This window comes from Thunnus thynnus, chromosome 14, assembly GCF_963924715.1.
Source record: "Thunnus thynnus chromosome 14, fThuThy2.1, whole genome shotgun sequence".
Taxonomy (NCBI): Eukaryota; Metazoa; Chordata; class Actinopteri; order Scombriformes; family Scombridae; genus Thunnus; species Thunnus thynnus.
The window spans coordinates 842,520-861,179 of record NC_089530.1 but is presented as its reverse complement, the minus strand read 5'-3'; the positions used below and the strand labels follow the sequence as shown (position 1 = coordinate 861,179).

At 39.3% G+C, this 18,660-nt stretch overlaps 1 protein-coding gene across 1 annotated transcript in view; it reads left to right on the top strand.

The window, feature by feature from the left end:
* Positions 1-4,982: 4,982 nt before the first annotated feature.
* The window catches only part of LOC137196567 (neurotrypsin-like), a 35,187-nt gene continuing 21,509 nt past the window's right edge, over positions 4,983-18,660 (top strand). Inside the window, exons 1-6 of the mRNA XM_067609250.1 lie at positions 4,983-5,250; positions 9,526-9,568; positions 14,082-14,324; positions 15,866-16,004; positions 16,862-17,037; positions 18,198-18,345. Coding sequence (XP_067465351.1) covers positions 5,179-5,250; positions 9,526-9,568; positions 14,082-14,324; positions 15,866-16,004; positions 16,862-17,037; positions 18,198-18,345 — 821 coding nt within the window. The 5' untranslated portion in view covers positions 4,983-5,178. The remainder of the gene's footprint in view (positions 5,251-9,525; positions 9,569-14,081; positions 14,325-15,865; positions 16,005-16,861; positions 17,038-18,197; positions 18,346-18,660) is intronic.

The following is an 18,660-nucleotide window of genomic DNA, read 5'->3' as shown; positions in this document are numbered from 1 at the left end:
TACTGGGCCCATGGAGTGTGTGCAGTATATTTTCAGGAAGTGGCTTTTTTTGCTTCATGCACCACTGAGCAACTTTCATAGGAATGAATGGGGCCACACCTCCAATGCTGTATCCAGTTCTTTTTATACATCCATGATCTGCATTCACACAAGCACACATACCCCAAACATTAATGCAAAATGTATAACATAAGGAATGGCAGCTGCCATGAGTACAAATAAGTCTTTTTGCTTGCCCTAACTGCTCTCACAAATAACAAACATGGTACCTTGATACTCAAGTCTGCAGCCTGCAGGGAGTCCTGATCCTTCTTGTTGCCACTGTCCATCTTTTTCACTTCTACCTGCTTGGTCCTCAGCTCAGTCTGGGTGTGCTTCAGGGTCATTTTGGGCCTAGGCAGAAAGAAGAAGGACAGAGACAAGATAAGACATATAAACTCTATTAGAAATCTATGATAAGACTATTACAAGACTATTATAATGACAGAGATCAAGTCTGTTAAAAGGAAACTCATCATTTCAGGTCTAAGTGACTAATGGGCATAGCTTCTCTGCACTGGCTTACTGTAAAATCCAGAATAGAATTTAAAATCGTTCTCCTCACCTACAAAGGCACCATCATATCTTAAAGAGCCCTTCTTTCTCTCTTAACCCAGCTGGTCAAGGCAGAAGGCTGCCCACCTAGAGCCTAGTGCTGCTTGAGGTCTCTTCTCATTTAAAGGGAGTTTTTCCTTGCTGCTGTCTCCAAGTGCTTGCTCATGGGGGAATCATTGGGTCTATCTAAATTAAAGAGTACGGTCTAGACCTGCTCTATGTGAAAAGTGCCCTGAGATAACTTTTGTTATGATTTGGTACTATATATATAAAATTGAATTGAATTGAATTACACTGTACTGACTCATTTCTTGAGTCAGTACCTGTACTACAGTGGTTGTCTGTTGAGTCTCCCATGTCATGGCTGTGGGCAAATAGGTTATCTTCTTCACTGTTGACTTTACTTGAGCTGTCTGCACTTCCATGACTCAAACGGTCAGTAGGGTTTCCACCAGTGTATTGCAAGACCAGTGGGCCGCTGGACCCCCCCCTGGGCCTAAACATCGGGGAATTAAAAAAAAAAAGCATTTTAAGATGTTTTCTAAACTAAAATGTGTTATACAAGTAGCGTAGCTCCTTTAAGGAATAGCTGAGTGCATAGCAAGTGTCAGTCGACAGAGAGAGTGCGTGTGTGACGGTGGCACACACAGACATGGGGACGAGCCAGAGGACGACCATTGCTTAGAATCAGATCCGGAGCAACCTGCCTGCCATCCAGAGAGAGACACACAGAAAGCAGGCTGAGCAGGCAGAGAGCCGGAGAGTTTCTGCCAAAAACAAACACCTGGGGAGACATAAGAGCAGCTGCTCGCTAACAGCTACATGTGTTTACAGCAGAGAGCGTTGGGATAAACTCCAGCTTTCTTCATCTCAACTTGGACTCACACAGCCATAACAGGAAAGCCCCAAACACCACAGAGCTGCCTCACCACTCGGTAACACACCTGAAAGTCACAGAGAAGAAGAAAACATTGAACATTAATTAGTCTTGGATTTGAATATTAATAGTTCATAAAAAAAGTACCATAAAGCCTGTACATGAAAATTATAATAAACCTTATATTTTTTAGTGTGACTGTACCTCATCCAGCACCTCCACCTCAGTCTTTCATCTTTTAGAGGACATTGTACACCTCTTGCATGGCTTGACTTTTAAATTCGGCCAGTTGCAAAGCTGCTGGCAGGCAGATGAACCACAGGCTGTAGCAGTGACTGAATAGGCAACAGGCCCACAGCATAGGATTGAAGTAGAAACGCTTAGCCATCTTTTACGCTAGCTTGATTTCCCATCAGATAAGGCAGACATTTAAAGCAGTTTTACATAAGATGAAGAGAGTGATAAGTTCATTTTTGACACAGGTTTGGGTTCCAGCAACATCAAGTGTTCACTGTGTGTGAAACATGAGATCACACACACACACACACCACACACAAACATACCTGTAACTCCATGTCAACAAACAGAAAGGTGTGATGCAACCCAACAAAGAAACATTACATTTTCTGGCTGTCTCAACAACCATTCCATATGCCCTGCTTGATTAACTAACTTAGGTTTGATCAAGTTACCCTACTAATCTGTGGCACTCTGGGGGAGAGATTTGTCTGTCATGAGGTAAAAAACAGAGCTGACTGAACCTGAAAGAGAGACAAGTTGTGCCGTCAAATGGTGCTGTTTCAGGCTAACAACAGTTAGCCTTAATGTTGGCCATTAGCTTTAATGTTACTGGCTACATTCCTGTGAGCTGCTAGCGTAACATTAGCAGATAGTAAGATGATGATGATAGTAAGATAAAAGGCAAGTTGTGGGTAATGTTTGTTCTAAGATCTCTAACAACAAACACAGAGTTGTTTATGAATTATTCATGCTAGCTAACTTAGCTATCTAATCAGTTAGCTGACATTAGCACGGCTAAAAATTTAGCAGATGCCTATTTGATGGTATTAGCAAACTTAAATTGGGAAGTTAAAACCTTCTGAAATGATGTTAACAAGCATAAAACCACATTAACCACTGCTTGACCACAACATTGTCAGCTTTACTGTTATAAATTCTTTCCAAGGGCTGGATGAGAAGCTATCATCTAACTGCTGCGTCTGCCTGGTGCTTATCCCTGGTCTGGTCTAAACCTGAACAAAAAAAAAAAGAAAAACAATTCGCACGCAAGATTAAATTGGGATTACATCCCCTATACATCAATTTTATGTCATTGTGACGTATAGGTTTTTATGTAAGGGATAATGTTCAGTGAGTGGGTCATTATTGCGAAATGAACCCCAAAATCCTGTCGGGGTCCATTTTGTCGTCATTTTTGTCTCTGACTGAACATTATCCCGCTTATTACAAGGCTATTTACTCATTAAACCAATAATCTGACACAAAATATTGATTTAAAAATGATAGTACGTTAGATCTTAAGATTAGCCTATTTAGCGTTATAATTCACATTAAACTGAACGTTTCCATTGATGGTGAAGTGAGACAAGGTTAATGGGTATTTAGGAATATTGATGTTGACGTTTCCTCATTCGTCTTTACGTTTCCTTTTTGTTGGGGCTTTGAAGTTGACACACCTGGAAGTAATTGCTACTAACACTACAACTGGTAACGATATTACTGTTATCACTACTTATCACTTCAGTTAGTATGTAGCAATAGGCAACTAGGTGAGGCGCTCAACAGACCTGCTGCCGTTGCCTGGATTGGTGGACAGGATATTGCTCTATTTTTCCCTATCTGTAATGATTGGAGCCCAGTAGCTCCTCAGGCTGCCCTTACATCTGTGCCCAGTCACAGACATTATCTCCCTACTCTCAAGACCAGCCTGAGAGACACAGGCATTGTATTACGGTCACAGTGATAATGTCTAAGCCTACTCTAAGGTGTTGGACTTTTAAAACCAACCATAATCAAAACACAAAGGACCGTGGGTAACCTATTATGGCTTCTAATTCAGACTAGCCGTAATTTTTGTAATAGTGCAACGACCAACACAAGCAGCACACAGAGTTTTTTTCCTGACCTTGAAATTTGCTTTGCCTGTCTGTGTGGTATTGTGGTACCCAGCACTGCATGCACAGTGAACTGTCAGAAGGAGACACGCAAATAGGCAGCGTAAAGCGAGTTGTTGGTATTTTTGTGGAACACGGGTCTTAGACATCTCAGAACCACATCACTCTGCTGCCACTTGGTAATTTTATCAACAAGAGGAAACTAAATACTTGCTGTAAATGTGCTGCAATAACCGATTAATGCTTGAAATAATTAAGTAAGGGATAATCAATGAGTAGGTGTGCAATAAATGGTTTTAAGGCACTTCATGTCATGCCTTAAAACCATTTAACACACACTTACTTTTAGATTATCTTTTACATAATACGTTCAGACTCTCAATAGACGACACTTCAAAATGGAGCACGATCAACTGTAGATGTCGCAATCTTGTGTGGACATTGCGGTGACGTACAGACAAATTAAAAGAAAAACTGGTACAGGTCTGAATGCTTGACCCCTACAGTGAGGGGATCTGGTGGTTCTGTTATGCTGTGGGCGACATTTTTCTGGGATGGTTTGGGTCCACTCATCCCCTTAGAGGGAAGGGTCACTGCAAATCAATACAAAGTTGTTCTGAGTCATCACTTTTATCCTATGATGAAACATTTCTATCCTGATGAGAGTGGTCTCCTCCAGGATGACAACGCCCCAATTCACAGGGCATGAGGGGTCACTGAATGGTTTGATGAGTATTAAAATGATGGGAATCATATGCTATGGCCTTTACAGTCACCAGATCTCAACCTAATTAAACACCTATGGGTTTGATGTGTTAGACAGCGCTCTCCACCAACATTATCAAAACACCAAATGAGGAAATATCTTTTTAAAGAATAGTGTTCCTCAGCCTTGGCATTGATTCTACAAGTCACTGGAACTCTTCTGGAGGGATGAACACCGTTCTTCAAAAAGATATTCCCTCATTTGGTGTTTTGATTATGGTGGTGGAGAGCTTCAAGTCTCAGGAGTTTCAAGTCTTTTTTGAATTTGTCAAGTCTGGTCTAAAGTCATCAGATTCATGACCACTTGAACTCCTTTCCTCTGGCTGTTTACAGCTCTACTCTGCTCTGCTGCTCTTCATGTGGTCTTCCTTTGCTGGTACCATAACCTGGACTGTTATGAAGCGTAAAGAAGAATTATTTACAGATGCTTTACGTCAGTCAGTGATATGAAGGCTAAGTATTGGGGCTTCACACCTTTGATTTCAAAAGGAATCATCTTGGAAATGTCGGAGCAACGCCTGAGTGAGTGAGTGAGTGAGTGAGTGTGTGTGTGTGTGAGAGAGAGAGAGAGAGAGAGAGAGGGAGAGGGAGAGGGAGAGGTATGTCTTTTCCTCGCCAACAGCGCGTCATTTTTAGCTCAAGAGAGGGTTGGATGTCTGGAGTTGAGTTCAGAGCAGACCACAGCCGGTGTGTGTCAGTGTGTTTTTCCGTCCATTTCTGATCAGTCGAAGAGCAGTGACTCTCAGAGGGCGGGTAGGTCTGTGACGGTGTGTGTGGAGGTGTGGAGGAGATGGTTCTTTCTGCAGGATGGACCGCAGGAAAATCGTGCCCGGGTTCGTCCCCTGTTGTCTGTTATTGGCCCTGTCTGTCTCTGCAGAGGTAAGCAAGCTGCTTCCAAAGACTCTCCACTTATATAAAGCTGATATTTATGATTTGCCATTCAGCCCGGACCAGGCTTTGTAACGTTTTTATGTCACGGAGCCCAGACAGACACTGCAGACGTCATCTGAGTTAGCTATTCATAATGAAATTTATTGTATGTGTCTGTCATTTACAAATCCTTTATGAAGACGTCTCTTGGAAATAACTTTGTAATCTCATCATTCGGAAAACAGAAATAAGCAGAGACAATTACTTTATTGTAGTTAACTGTGTTGAGGAATTTCCTTAAAAGTTTTTCTAAAATCATAATGACAGGAAAAACTGTCTGGGATCCCGTTAAATTCAAATAAATATTCATTTAGTCTGTCATTGGAAACTTTATTTTCCACACATGTAGAATTGCAAGCTCGCACCTTAAACCAAGTCTTCATCTCTAATAATGGCTCTAATTAGGCTACGTTATGGGGACTTGCTGTTTTGTACTCAAAAGAGAGGCGAGTCCCCACATGCGACAGTGTGAACATAATTTATGTCCCCGCAACATCCGCGATACCCACACACACTCATATATATAGCCTATACGAAAGCTGTAAACATACTGACTTCAGGGTAGGGGACAGTATGCATATATATATGTACACATGCGCACACACACACACACACACACACACATATATATATATATATATATATACACACACACAAGTATAGGAAAAACCAGTACAGGTCTGAATGCTTGACCCCTACAGTGAGGGGATCTGGTGGCTCTGTTCTCTGTTATAGCGTGGGCAGTATTTTGCTGGCATGGTTTGGGTTCACTTGTCCCCTTGGAGGGAAGGGTCACTGCAAATCAATACAAAGTTGTTCTGAGTGATCACGTTTATACTATGATGAAACATTTCTATCCTGATGGAAGTGGTCTCTTCCAGAATGACAATGTCCCAATTCACAGGGCACAAGGGGTCACTGAATGGTTTGATGAGTATGAAAATGATGTGAATCATATGCTATGGCCTTCGCAGTCACCAGATCTCAACCCAGTTAAACATCTATGGGGGATTTTGGACTGATGTGTTAGACTGACTGATGTGTTTTTGAAGAATGATGTTCATCCCTCCACAAGAGTTTGAGAGACTTCTAGAATCAATGCTAAAGCTGCGAAGCTTCCTTTCATTTGTCACTGGTCTGTATACATACATATATATATATATATATATGTGTGTGTGTGTGTGTGTGTGTGTGTGTGTATACAGTACTGTGCAAAAGGTTTAGGCACCCTAGATATTTAGATTCTTATCCATTATGCAATACCATCAGGGAGGTGTCTGATCAGTCCCAAATTTATTCATGACATGACAATGACCCCAACCATAAAGCCAGAGTCATAAAGAACTATTTTCAGCAACAAGGAGAATGATGAGTCCTGAAACAGATGGTATGGTTTGGCCCCCACAGAGCCCTGATCTCAACATCATGGAATCAATCTTTGATTACATGAAGAAGCACCTGAGATGGCCTAAATAATAAATCCACAGAAGAACATTCTTTCTCCAGGATGGTTACAACAACCTACCCGCAAGTTATCATGAAAAACTGTGCTAACGTGTACCAAGGAGAAATGCTCCTGTTTTAAAGGCAAAGCTGCACACAGCAAATATTGATTTCATTTAAGTTTTAGGTTTCTGCTGTTTACCCAACTTTGTAAGAAGTTAATTGATAAATTAAAACAATCTATAGCAATATTTTTGTAAGCATACTCACTTTACTTTTAGTGCCTAAAACTTGTGTACAGTACTGTATATATGTATGTATGTATATATATGTATATATATATGTGTGTGTGTGTGTGTATTTTATATTCACAGTTGACATGACAGTAAAAAAAAAAAAAAACCTGCACTGTGTATAAACAAATAAAAATTTTAAATAAAGTTAGTGACACCCATACCCTGTATTCCCTGTATTAAGAACATAGAAAGAAGAACAGTAGACAATAGAAGAAAGGTGATACAATGAAATCAGTAAGGGGATGTAAACTAAGAGGATATTGTGCACTTTATTAAGTTAAATAGAATGTGTATAAATATATTCACTGGAAATACTACACATAACATATACAATGCAATTGTAGAGTGATAAGTAAATATAAATGAATGACCTATAGTGCAAAAGTAAGATGTGTATAGTAGGTTTGTTAAGTTCTGTGTGTGTATAGACACAACATTAATGCATCAATTAGAGAATATGTTTTCCAGTTTGTGTGTGTTCAGTGCAGTCTATTAGTATTTTGAAGGGCTGACCTTTGGCTATAAGGTGTTTGACAGTGTTCACATCTATACTGATAATCTATAATATAATATATAATTATAATAGTACAGAGAAAACAGAACAAGAAATAAATATAGACTGTGTTGTATTTGTATATGTATATCTATATATCAGTCTATCTATTCTTTCAATTACTTTTTTCTCATTCTTTAATTGGTGGTTGGCCTGTTTGCTTCATATTATCAGAAGGTCAAAGTCTACTCCCTTTTTCATTTATATCACTTCACTGCAGATAAGTGTGAAAGTTACATGTCACAGTTTAACAGCCCTTTCCAATCAAGGTCAGTTCAAGTATTTCAGAGGGATTTAAAATGATTTTACAGTCTTTTTTTTTTTAACAGATTATGAGGCATTACCTGTCAGCATTGTTCTCTGTATATGGAAGATGCAATTTTAGCCCCAAGAACACAAAATAGGCTAGTTAAATATTTAGAACAAAAATGAACAGAGGATTTTAATTTTCTGGTTTGGGGGCCATCTAGTAACTCTGGGGCCCCAAGCAGCTTCTTAGTTTGCTTATGCCCCAATCAGACCACCTATTAATCTATCAGCATATGAAAGGCAGAATGTGTGACAATAAAGTCATTGGAAGGAGACATATGGGCTTTTATTGCACTTAACACACTGATACTAATCTGTACTTACTGATAAATTTGTAGTTGTTCCCATTTACTGAAACTGAACTTTAACAGCTCATGTATGCCATACTGTGTGTCATACGACATACTTAAGTGAATTCATCCATTCTTAAAAAGATATTCATGTCCATGCAGTCAACGTGTCCATGCTCTTGCAATTAAATGCATTATATCAACGTGAAGAAATTTGAATATCCTACTGAACTTTAGGTTTAATTTTGAGCAACATTCTGAAAACCCTGTCCAATCATGAATAGTTTATTCCATTTAACCCAGTTCTAAATTTAGGTTTAAGGGACACCGTCAAAATCAATTGGATACTAAATTTAAGTGATACAGTAGGTTATAGATATGTTAATTTCATTTCACTCTGACTTATGTCATTGTTGTTTTAATCTTATCTTGTCCACCTGAAGCCCACACTCCTTGGCTATCTGCAGTCAATCACAACAGTGTCTATACTGTTCTGTGTGATGTGGTCATTCACCGGAAGCCAAACATATTACAACAAACCCAAAGCAGCAACCAAAATACATCTTGGAGGAGAGAGAACAATGAGCCTCAGCAAAACTCTAGTGCTGCTGTAAGCAAAACTTAATTTTACAAGAAGACTCCACCAACAACATTAAATACTCATTCCCTGCCAGCTTGAAAGGCGGCTCCGGACAGTTTGTAGCTTGCTCCTGTGTGGAGGATGTCAACTGTAGTCAGCTTAGTTTCACCTCAGTTATGCATTTCAGTGGAGACCAGTTTCCCAGCAAAATGTATCAAAACATATGAAAACCACCAAAAGAAACTTCTCAAACAGCATAATTAATTGTTTCTCTGTCTGTTTTATGCTCAGTAGCTTCCAAACAATTATATAAATAAATATAAACTCCATCTCCATCTTTGTATTGTCTTCATCACATGCACAGGCATGGACAGTGAAAAGCATTGAGAACAGGAAACTGTGAGTTGTGAATGAACCCATCGTTCAGGGTTATTAAGTGGCAATCCACTCCCTGCGTCACTGGCTACCCAATCTAGCTCATGACCACAGTTGAGTAAAAGCAGACATGTACATTTCTAAAGTTCTTTTTTTTAAAAAAAAAAAAACAATTCAACAACAAGAAAAATCTTTCCAGATGGTTCCAGGATCTACCTATGATCACAGTTTCTTCTGTGGCATTAAAATAGTGTAAAGGCTTTGCAATTGAATAGACAAACACATGCAGGTTGTGCTACAGTTTCTGTTTGAATACGCCTCTACATTCTGCTTTTCAGTTATGGCTGTAAACTCATGACTATAGTTTTTCCTTCACAGGTCTCTGAAGATGGATACTTGAATATTCTGCAGTCCAGTCCAGGTACATATGGTTTTGTATGTTTCTGTTTTTGGGGAATGTGAACAGTTACATAAAATTGAATGAAATATGTAGTGCAAGGGCTGCAACTAATGAATATTTTTACTTGATTATTTACTTTAACAACAATAGTGAAAAATGTCGATCATAACATCCTTTAGCCCAAGATCTTTGAATTGCTTATTTAGTCCAACTAAATCCATCAATATTCAATTCAAAATAACAGAAAATGCAGAAAGGCAGCACATCTTTACACGTGCAAATGTTTTGCTTAATTGATGACTAAAACATTTAGGCAGTTTTTTACGATTGGTTCGATGCATGGTTCAATACTGAGTCCAGGTGTTTAACTTTACCAACATACTGCTGGGCACAGCAGATCATTTTACACACAAAAGCAAATCTCACCAACAACTCATATGTCAATCAGATCACACTGAGATAAAAACACTAACAACAGGCAACACTTGATGATCTTTTTATGTAATTTTTTATTTTTATGTATCTCTTTTTTTATTGTGTATATTTTGTTTTTTAATTGTTGATAGTGTAGGAAATGTGTATATTGTGTAAACAAACTTTTCATTACAAAATACAGTAAGATTTGTAGCTCTCTATAGAATGTACTACAGTGTATTCTACAGGAACTAGTCATAGAAATGCAGCAGGAAAGTTTTCAGTGTGTGTAAACCGTAAAATGGTTGCCAATCAATGAAACAATATTTTGTTATGGATCTTAAACAAAACATCTGCATTTAGTTGAACAGGAACATGTAGAGAGATTTTGAAGTGTTTTAATCATTGGGTTTGATTGAAACCTTGGATTTTCTACTCCTTGTGACATCAAAGTGATATCACTCTCATCTCATACATCCAAAGACGCACTGCATGAGGAGACTGTGACAGTAGGAATATATCTAAGGGAATAAGACACAAATAGGGGTATTTGCCTGAGATGGTTTACATTTCGCTCATAAAGTTAAGAGGGTACTTTTAGGGTGCGGCTCCTCTTTGTATTGCTATTGGTTGCCATTTGACTGATAATAATGACTGATGAAGATCTAAATTGCACTGCTGGGTAACACCTGATGTTTACATCCTTTGAAGTGTTGATGATAGAAGTTCAAGTTAAGTCAGATTTATATCTTTGTTAGTTATTGTTTATGGGATTGTGCTGTATTGAAGACTTTTTAGTAAATGCATGTTGTCTATTTTTCCTCAAGTTTTCAAAAAGACATGTTGGTTAGTGAGAGATATGAGTGACAAGATTCAAGATTCTTTATTGTTACATCTCATTACACATGAGAGTGAAGATCTTAGGTTTTGGCTCCTTGACAATACTCCTTGTCAATCTCCCTTCTCACATTTTTTTTCACCGTGTTACCTATTTTCACACAATTGAGGAACATAAAGACACTGACATAGCCTTCACTTATAATTCAAGCAAGTTCTCTCACTACAGTATATTGGCAGTGAACTCAGGAGCAAGATTTTCTTTTTTTATCATTTGACTGACTTTAGGGGCCCAACCCACAGTTTGGGTACTACTGTTCTAGACAACAGAGCACTTCTAACTTTGTGTTTGGTCCTTTACACATTGCATGTATTCTCACCCTAGGGCCAGGTCAAACTGTTTTTCTGGTCTTATCCTGCCATAATTACTAATATCCCTTACTCTAATCAGACAGTCTAACTCAGTTTGCATCCTACAGTATAGCCTTTATGCTGTCTCTCCTTTTTTCTTTCCAGCCCCCCTATCTCATCACCTCAGGTCTTTGCTCTCTTCCTTCCAGTCACGGCATGTCTATATACTGTAAACCACTGTGGTTTACAATTCTACCCCCACCACCAGCAGGAGACTGTGTATCCATTCTGTGCCTATCGTTTACAGTCACAGTTAAAGTGGCAGAGTCGCTGTAGATTACTAATTTTCATGCTTCATGATTTGTGGTAAGAGGCTTCACCACTAATGGGAACAAATCCTCACTGACTTCATACCTGTCAGATACACCCACTGTAAAATGGATGAGTTGACTGTTGAGTATTTTATGCTTGGCAGCTGTGTTAGCAGAAAATCTACATGCCTATATGATGAGTAATTGACTGCAAGATTCTGAGTAAATCAGGATTGTTCTTGTTCCTCTCTCTCTCTCTCTCTCGCTCTCTCTCTCTCTCTCTCTCTCTCTCTCTCTCTCTCTCTCTCTGTGTGTGTGTGTGTGTGTGTGTGTGTGTGTGTGTGTGTGTGTAAACCAGTCACATAGAGTCTCCCCAGGAAGCAGTTATATAGATCAGTTTTACAGATGCCAGTGCTTCTGGTTGCTATTAAGTGTCGACCATCTGCCGACCAGATGAATGTGTGTCTACTCATGTTTGACGTGTACTCCAGCGTCATATAATTTGTATTTACCAATCATTCCCCGTCCTCATAACCTGAAGATCAGTTAAGTACATGCTTGTGATATCACTGATCAAGTGTGAAAGCAGTCAGCCAGAGGGTCCAGTAGTAATAATAAAGATCTTAATGCAGAAATAGTCAGAGAGTGAGCCCCTGGCTAACTTATGGAACTGTCAACAACATGATCAACCCTGATCAAAACATTCCTCTAGTGTAAAATTAATGTTGTTAAAAAGGCAGGTTTTAAAGATCACCTCCAACCAGATGCCCGTAAAACTAGTCTATTATAAGTCAAACTCTTACACTACAAACTTTACTTAAGTGAAAGGACAGAAGAATCATCACCAAAATGTACTTAAAGTATCAAAAGTACAAATAGTCATTACTGCATGCAGAACGACCCCATTTGGAATGTTTATGTTGTATATTATATCCTCACATTATTATTATTGATTATTGACACATTAATATATAGCCAGCCTTGAAATGTGGCAGCTTGTAAGTAAGTAGGTAAAGTTTATTTATATAGCACCTTTCTAGATCAGATGTCATAAGTGCTTCATAATAAAAAATAAGGGAAAGACAAAGCAAATAGAGACACAATATAAATATAGATAGAAATAGAAATAGATAAAAAGAACACAACTCAAAGCAAGTCTAAAAAGGTTGGTCTTGAGCTGCATTTCAACGGTATCCATAGTTACCACTGATCTTAAGTCCAATGTCCAAAGTTTAGTAGCCATGACTTAAAAGGCACAGCCTCCTTTAGTTTAGAGTCTGGAGTGAGGAACACCAAACCCTGATCAGAGGACCTTAGAGACAAAGTGGTGATATAAGGCTGCAGTAGGGTTCTAATGTAGGCAGGTGCCTGACCATGCAGAGCTCTACAAGTGATCATAGGAGTTAAATTGTGAATGTGACAAGAAGTGTAAAGAAATCAGGATTGGAGTTATATGAGACATCTTTGGAGACCTGGTCAAGAGCAGCTGCATTCTGGAACTCTTGTAAATGATCCAGACATGTTTTGCGAAGACAAGTAAACAGGGGAATTAAAATAGTCTAGACAGGATGAAATAAAAGCATGAATAATCATCTCCATCTCAACCTGAGAGACAATAGGCCTGAATTTAGCTATATTCCTCAGCTGGAAAAAAATTGAACAAATCAAACATATAACATGCTGGCTCAGAGACAGTGCCTGGTCTAAACTGACAGCAAGATTTCTGACTGAAGATTCCCTGCATCTTAGAGAGAAGACTGACAGGGGTTATAAATAAAGACCTCTGCTATATCAGCATTAAGCTGTAGCATCATCATCCATCCGATTGGAATTGCATTTAGACAGTTCTGAAAATTAGACAATTTTGTCATATTTTGACAGTTTAAAGAGATTTATAATTGTATGTCATGTGCATAGCAGTGATAACATATACCTTTAAAAGCCCTCTTTATGTGTCCAAGCAGAAACATACATGACACAAAGCTAACCTTAAACTACTTCATAAACTGTTAGGTAGTTTAATCTACTGTATGTGGGCCTACTGTATCTGTCTCTGTATGTAAAATCTTAATCTGCCATGTTAAAAGATAAACATAATAAAGGTATAAAGTAGCAAAAAATGAAAATCCTCAATTAAGTACAAGTAACTCAGAGAATTGTACTTACTAATTGTTGATACTTGAGTAAATGTATTTGACAGTTTCAGTAATTGACAATTGAATAAGTGTTCGTAATTACTTTTCATCACTGCAGAGAGCAGCGTTATGAGACACAAAATTGTGAATCGTTACTAAGGAACAAATAAGAAACAATCAGGAACAACTTGATAATTTATAATTGATTGATGAATCATTGATAAGTAGTTCCTGAATAACTCAGAATCAATGACTATATAGTCGACATTATGACTAGTTATTAGAGAACATACTGGAAGATATTGCATTAATTAATATTATGTAATTACCAATTGATAATTATCTGTGAATTGAAATACTGGTTATTTTTTAGGAGTTGTTCCTGATTAACACGTTATAGTAGAATAAACCTTTTTTTTTGCGAGTACAGTTCAAACCAGAGGTAGATTACAGTATGACCGACTGACTGTTGTTCTGTGTCTGCAGCTCTGCTCTCCTGTTCAGAAGGCTTTACAGAGCTGGGCTACTATAATGGCTCAGTTTCCCACACGGATTCAGGCTCCCCCTGCCTGAAGTGGACTGACTTCCCAGACTACATGCGGCAGTACCCAGGCCGAGGCCTGGGAGACCACAGCTTCTGCCGAAATCCAGACAGAGAGGCCAACCCCTGGTGCTTCTTCAGGCAGAGCTCTGGTGCCATTGGCTGGGCCTCCTGCGATTGCCACCAGGGTGAGCTGAGGGACGGCCTTAGGCATTGACTAACCCTCATTCCTCCCAGCTTGTGCAGTGTGGCCCCAGATTTGCTGTGTTTTAATTTAATTTAACACTAATTTAAGAATATGCAACATAAAGCACAAACCTGAAATGATCAAGATCTTTCCACTTGATTTTTACACAGGGGCCCCCTTCAAGATTGGGCCTCATGGTCAGGTAACAAAGCTGAACACACTTTAAGACCCCTTATCATGTTGGTAGATATTGTGCTTCAATGGTGCATACTCCCATATTCTTAAATATATTTTCAGTTGAATTCACATAAACAATTGATACACAGTAAGTATTTCTGGGGATTTTCAAGTTTTCGGGGCCCCTTGTGTTCTAGGGTCCTTGGGCAGTTGCTCACTTTTCCAGGTTATTAATCCAGCAGCCATGTATTCAGTGGGATGTGTTGACTCATTAAACAGGAACTCCACAAAAATGTATTTATTTGTTTATTTTGTGCTGTTCATATAGTGCCATGGATTCTTGTTGGCATATTATGTTGAAACACACAATAACTGCATTGTGTGTGAAAAACATTTTAGGATCATTGCAGGTGGTCAGACCTGTTTCAATTACAGCGGTGTGGCCAGTTACCCATAATGAGACAGAATCTGTTGTCTGTGACAGGGGGCGTGGCCTATGGTTCAGGAGTGGCCAAATGACCCTTACAGGGGCCAATGCTCTGTAATCATGGATGAATGACAACGTCAATTATGACTCTTTCTGTTATGAACTTTTGATCCATGGAGGTTTTATGTTTGTAAAACTTTCCTCAAGCCAAGAAAAGCGATTTAAAAATCCGTGACATCATCACAATGTAAAGTCTATGGGCCAAGCGGGAGCTCGTGGGCGGGGCTGGGGGGGGGGGACACTACTGCGCATATTCAATGGGCTGGACAACGCGGAAGCAAACCTGGAAGCTGGAAACTTTTTTTTGGTGTATGCACCATACTTCTGACTGGCTAGTACTCGTTGCCTTCAGTGGTTAGGTTGGTTAGGTTTAGGCATGAGGAGTGAGATGGTTAGGGTTAGGGTAAGATGTCAGGGTCAGAGCCAATCAGAGGCAGAGTAGGGGCAGGTCTTCTCAGAATGTGGGTAGGAAAAAAATAACTCAGCCATGGTGCTGCCTGCTACAGAATGTTGGATTGGTACAGCCTCCACTGGTTGGGAAGGGCCTGTGGAGCTCCTAATGCAAGGTGAAATGACAAATGACAACCTGTGACAGTGACATGAAAAACACTTTGCATACATACAGTAATCTTCATTGACACCCACTGTTGCAACTTACAGTTTTAAAATCTAAGAGCTTTAACCTCCAGTGTTCCCCTGGCATGGCTACATTGTGTTCTATCTCTGTCACAGCTCTCTGGAGACAACATGCCACCATTTTAGCCATTATGTCATTGACAAATGCACTGATTATTGAAGGTACCAAACTGAAAAAGGATCTTTATTTTTATTTATTGTAAGAGGTTTACCCATGGGAATTCTTACTTTATCATTTGCAGGTGCAGCCAGATTGGTCGGGGGGCCATCAGGCAACAGCGGGCTTCTGGAGGTGTACCTGAATGGCCAGTGGGGGGCAGTATGTGACACACACTGGACCGACCGTGATGCCAGCGTCATATGCAGACAGCTGGGACTGGGGTGAGAGCAGTCTCACAGACCTAGACATGTTTCTAATTAAAGTACACATTTGGAGATGACTGAAACTGTGGTTGTCAACAGCAGTGAAATTCAATCAAAGCAATCCATATTACTTCCAATTTTTGCAGATTCTAGTTTGACTTACTGCTTCTTCTCTGTGGTCTTCATGGGAATTGTTTTGAAATTCAAACCTGGTTTGCAGTTTCATTGTTCCCTTCCACATTAAAACAAAAACTAGCATGGACCTGGTATACAGATATACAGCAGACCCTGCAAAACCAGTGACTAGCTGTATCAAGGTCACTAATTGCTTGCTTGTTACTGTATCTGTTATACGTTATTTCTACATTTAGCATGTTTAGGAATTGACCAAATGAGACATCATTCGCAAAAGTTCCTTCTTTTCTTTAATTGGGTAACAATGAAATGAAATTTATTTAGCTTATTTTGTGCATTTGTCCTTTGGGTTTTTTCTGTAGCAGCATTTTTGTAGTCATATTTTTCTGTTGATAAGTCAATTTATTTTTTGAGTTAGCTGTAAATACTACCATAAAACTATCAACCATGAGGTTGCAGTTTGCATTAAAGCTGTCAAGTAAAGCATTCTGAAATGTTACAGACAACAGCGTAAGTCAGAGTCTGAAAATACTACTAAGTAGTAAATACTACTAAGCCTGACTGTGTAGCTTCAATCAGAACTGTAATTTAATTACTTTAAAGTTGAAGTTCTCTTGTGGGATGTCCTCATGTGGGATTTCCATTGTCCTTGTATGATGTTGTGTGGCTAGGAGCCTGCATGTGTGTTTAAAGAGAATGGCCCTTATCATCTCATCAATGTATCTGTACTGTCCATACAGTGAGATTGGTACAGCCCTGCAGCATTCCTACTTCGGTCCAGGTTCCGTTTTCCACTATGAGCGTCTGGGTTGCCGTGGTAATGAGAATTCCCTGCTGGAGTGCCAGAACAGGAAATTTGTAACTGGTGACTGTCACCGTGGCAACGAAGCAGGGCTAGTTTGTGCTGAGCCTGAAGGTGAGACCGGGGTGTCAGGTTGTCACGTGTATGTATTGTGGAAAAATGACATCTGTATATAATTCTAGATACATTAAAACATAAAATGCAATAAATTATATATTATTGGTTCTTGTTCTCATTGACATTGGTTGTGTCTTTCAGAATAGTTTCAAGCCTCTTGTTGTCACACACAATGACATTCCCTCACCACATAGCAACATAATCCAACCAAAAATAATGAGTCACTGCTCATAATGAATGGGTTATATTGGTTACCACTGCTGTCTCCCAGTGGCTAATCCTGACTGCATCCACTAAGCAGCAACACAAACAAGTCCTCTGTATTGACACCGCTTCACTTTGTCACACTTCGGTCACACATTCAAAAGCTTCTGATGAAGCCCAGTACAAATTCCCAAAGTACATGCAGAAGTAAACAGATGCAAGACAGCAAAATGATGCTTCATCTCAAAGTGACAAACATGACAGAGCTGGAACATAGGCCTCTATGGAGTCTGTGAAGATTGTGGTAATAGATATAGTGAGACTGTCCCTGTTCCGACGTACAGCTGAGATGTACACAGGTGGCCCACAGGTGGCAGTTAAAAGCACCTGCCCACCAGCACAGAGACCTGGGTTCAGTCCCTGGAAAAATAAAGAACCACTGCAGCAGTGGTTCTGTCTTTTGAACACAACTGGCAGTGTTCACAAGGGGAGCTGGTAAATGTTATATAACACTGATCTGTCTGTTGGTATTTGAAGACCTAGGATGAGAATGAGTTGGGTCCTCATAGTCTTAATTCTGCCTTGGCAACACTTTCAATAAAGATAACTTTTGAACATCTATATTTAGAAAATCAGAACTTAGCTAAATTGAGTTTAATTATCTGATCAAACAGAATCCAGTCCAGGAAACTTCGTCTGTCTTTCCCACTTTCACTGGGACGTCTGGTCACCTTGCCAATAGGAATAAGAAAGCAATAGAGCACTGAGCTGCTTTGCCTTTAGGCTTAATGCTACCTACTAACCTAACTACATCAGCATCAATGGATTTTTTACAGTGATGTGGGCTCTCCAGGTATTTCAGTGTATTTGAATGGATCTACTGAAATCTCTCAAAAAACAACAATAATTTGTGTATTGTTGGCTCTTTCGTTGTGTTACCTTTTGTTTGCTAGGCACTGGAATCCCTGTAAGGCTGGTGGGAGGCCTTGAGAACTTTGAAGGCCGTATCGAGGTGTACCATGATGGCAGGTGGGGAACCATTTGTGATGACCAGTGGGATGACACCAATGCTGAGGTGGTGTGCCGACAGTTGGGCCTGGGGTAAGAAATAACTGCTGCTACACAAAGACTGTCAGGAAAAACCTGTGTAAAATAAGTTTACAAATAAAACATCCAAAAAGGTAACACAAGTGAAACTATTAAAATTAAAATGTTAAACTTAATATATGCCATGATTGCCATTTTGTGGCTGTCATAAAAGCAAATAAAATCATGTGTTAATTTATGGCTGGAAACAACAGGGTTGATTTATTTATGAGTTTCACTGATTTTGTTAATTATCAATTAATAAATATGTGGTCACAGGCTTGGTTGGAGGAGTTACATATTTATAATGTATCTAACATTATTAAGATG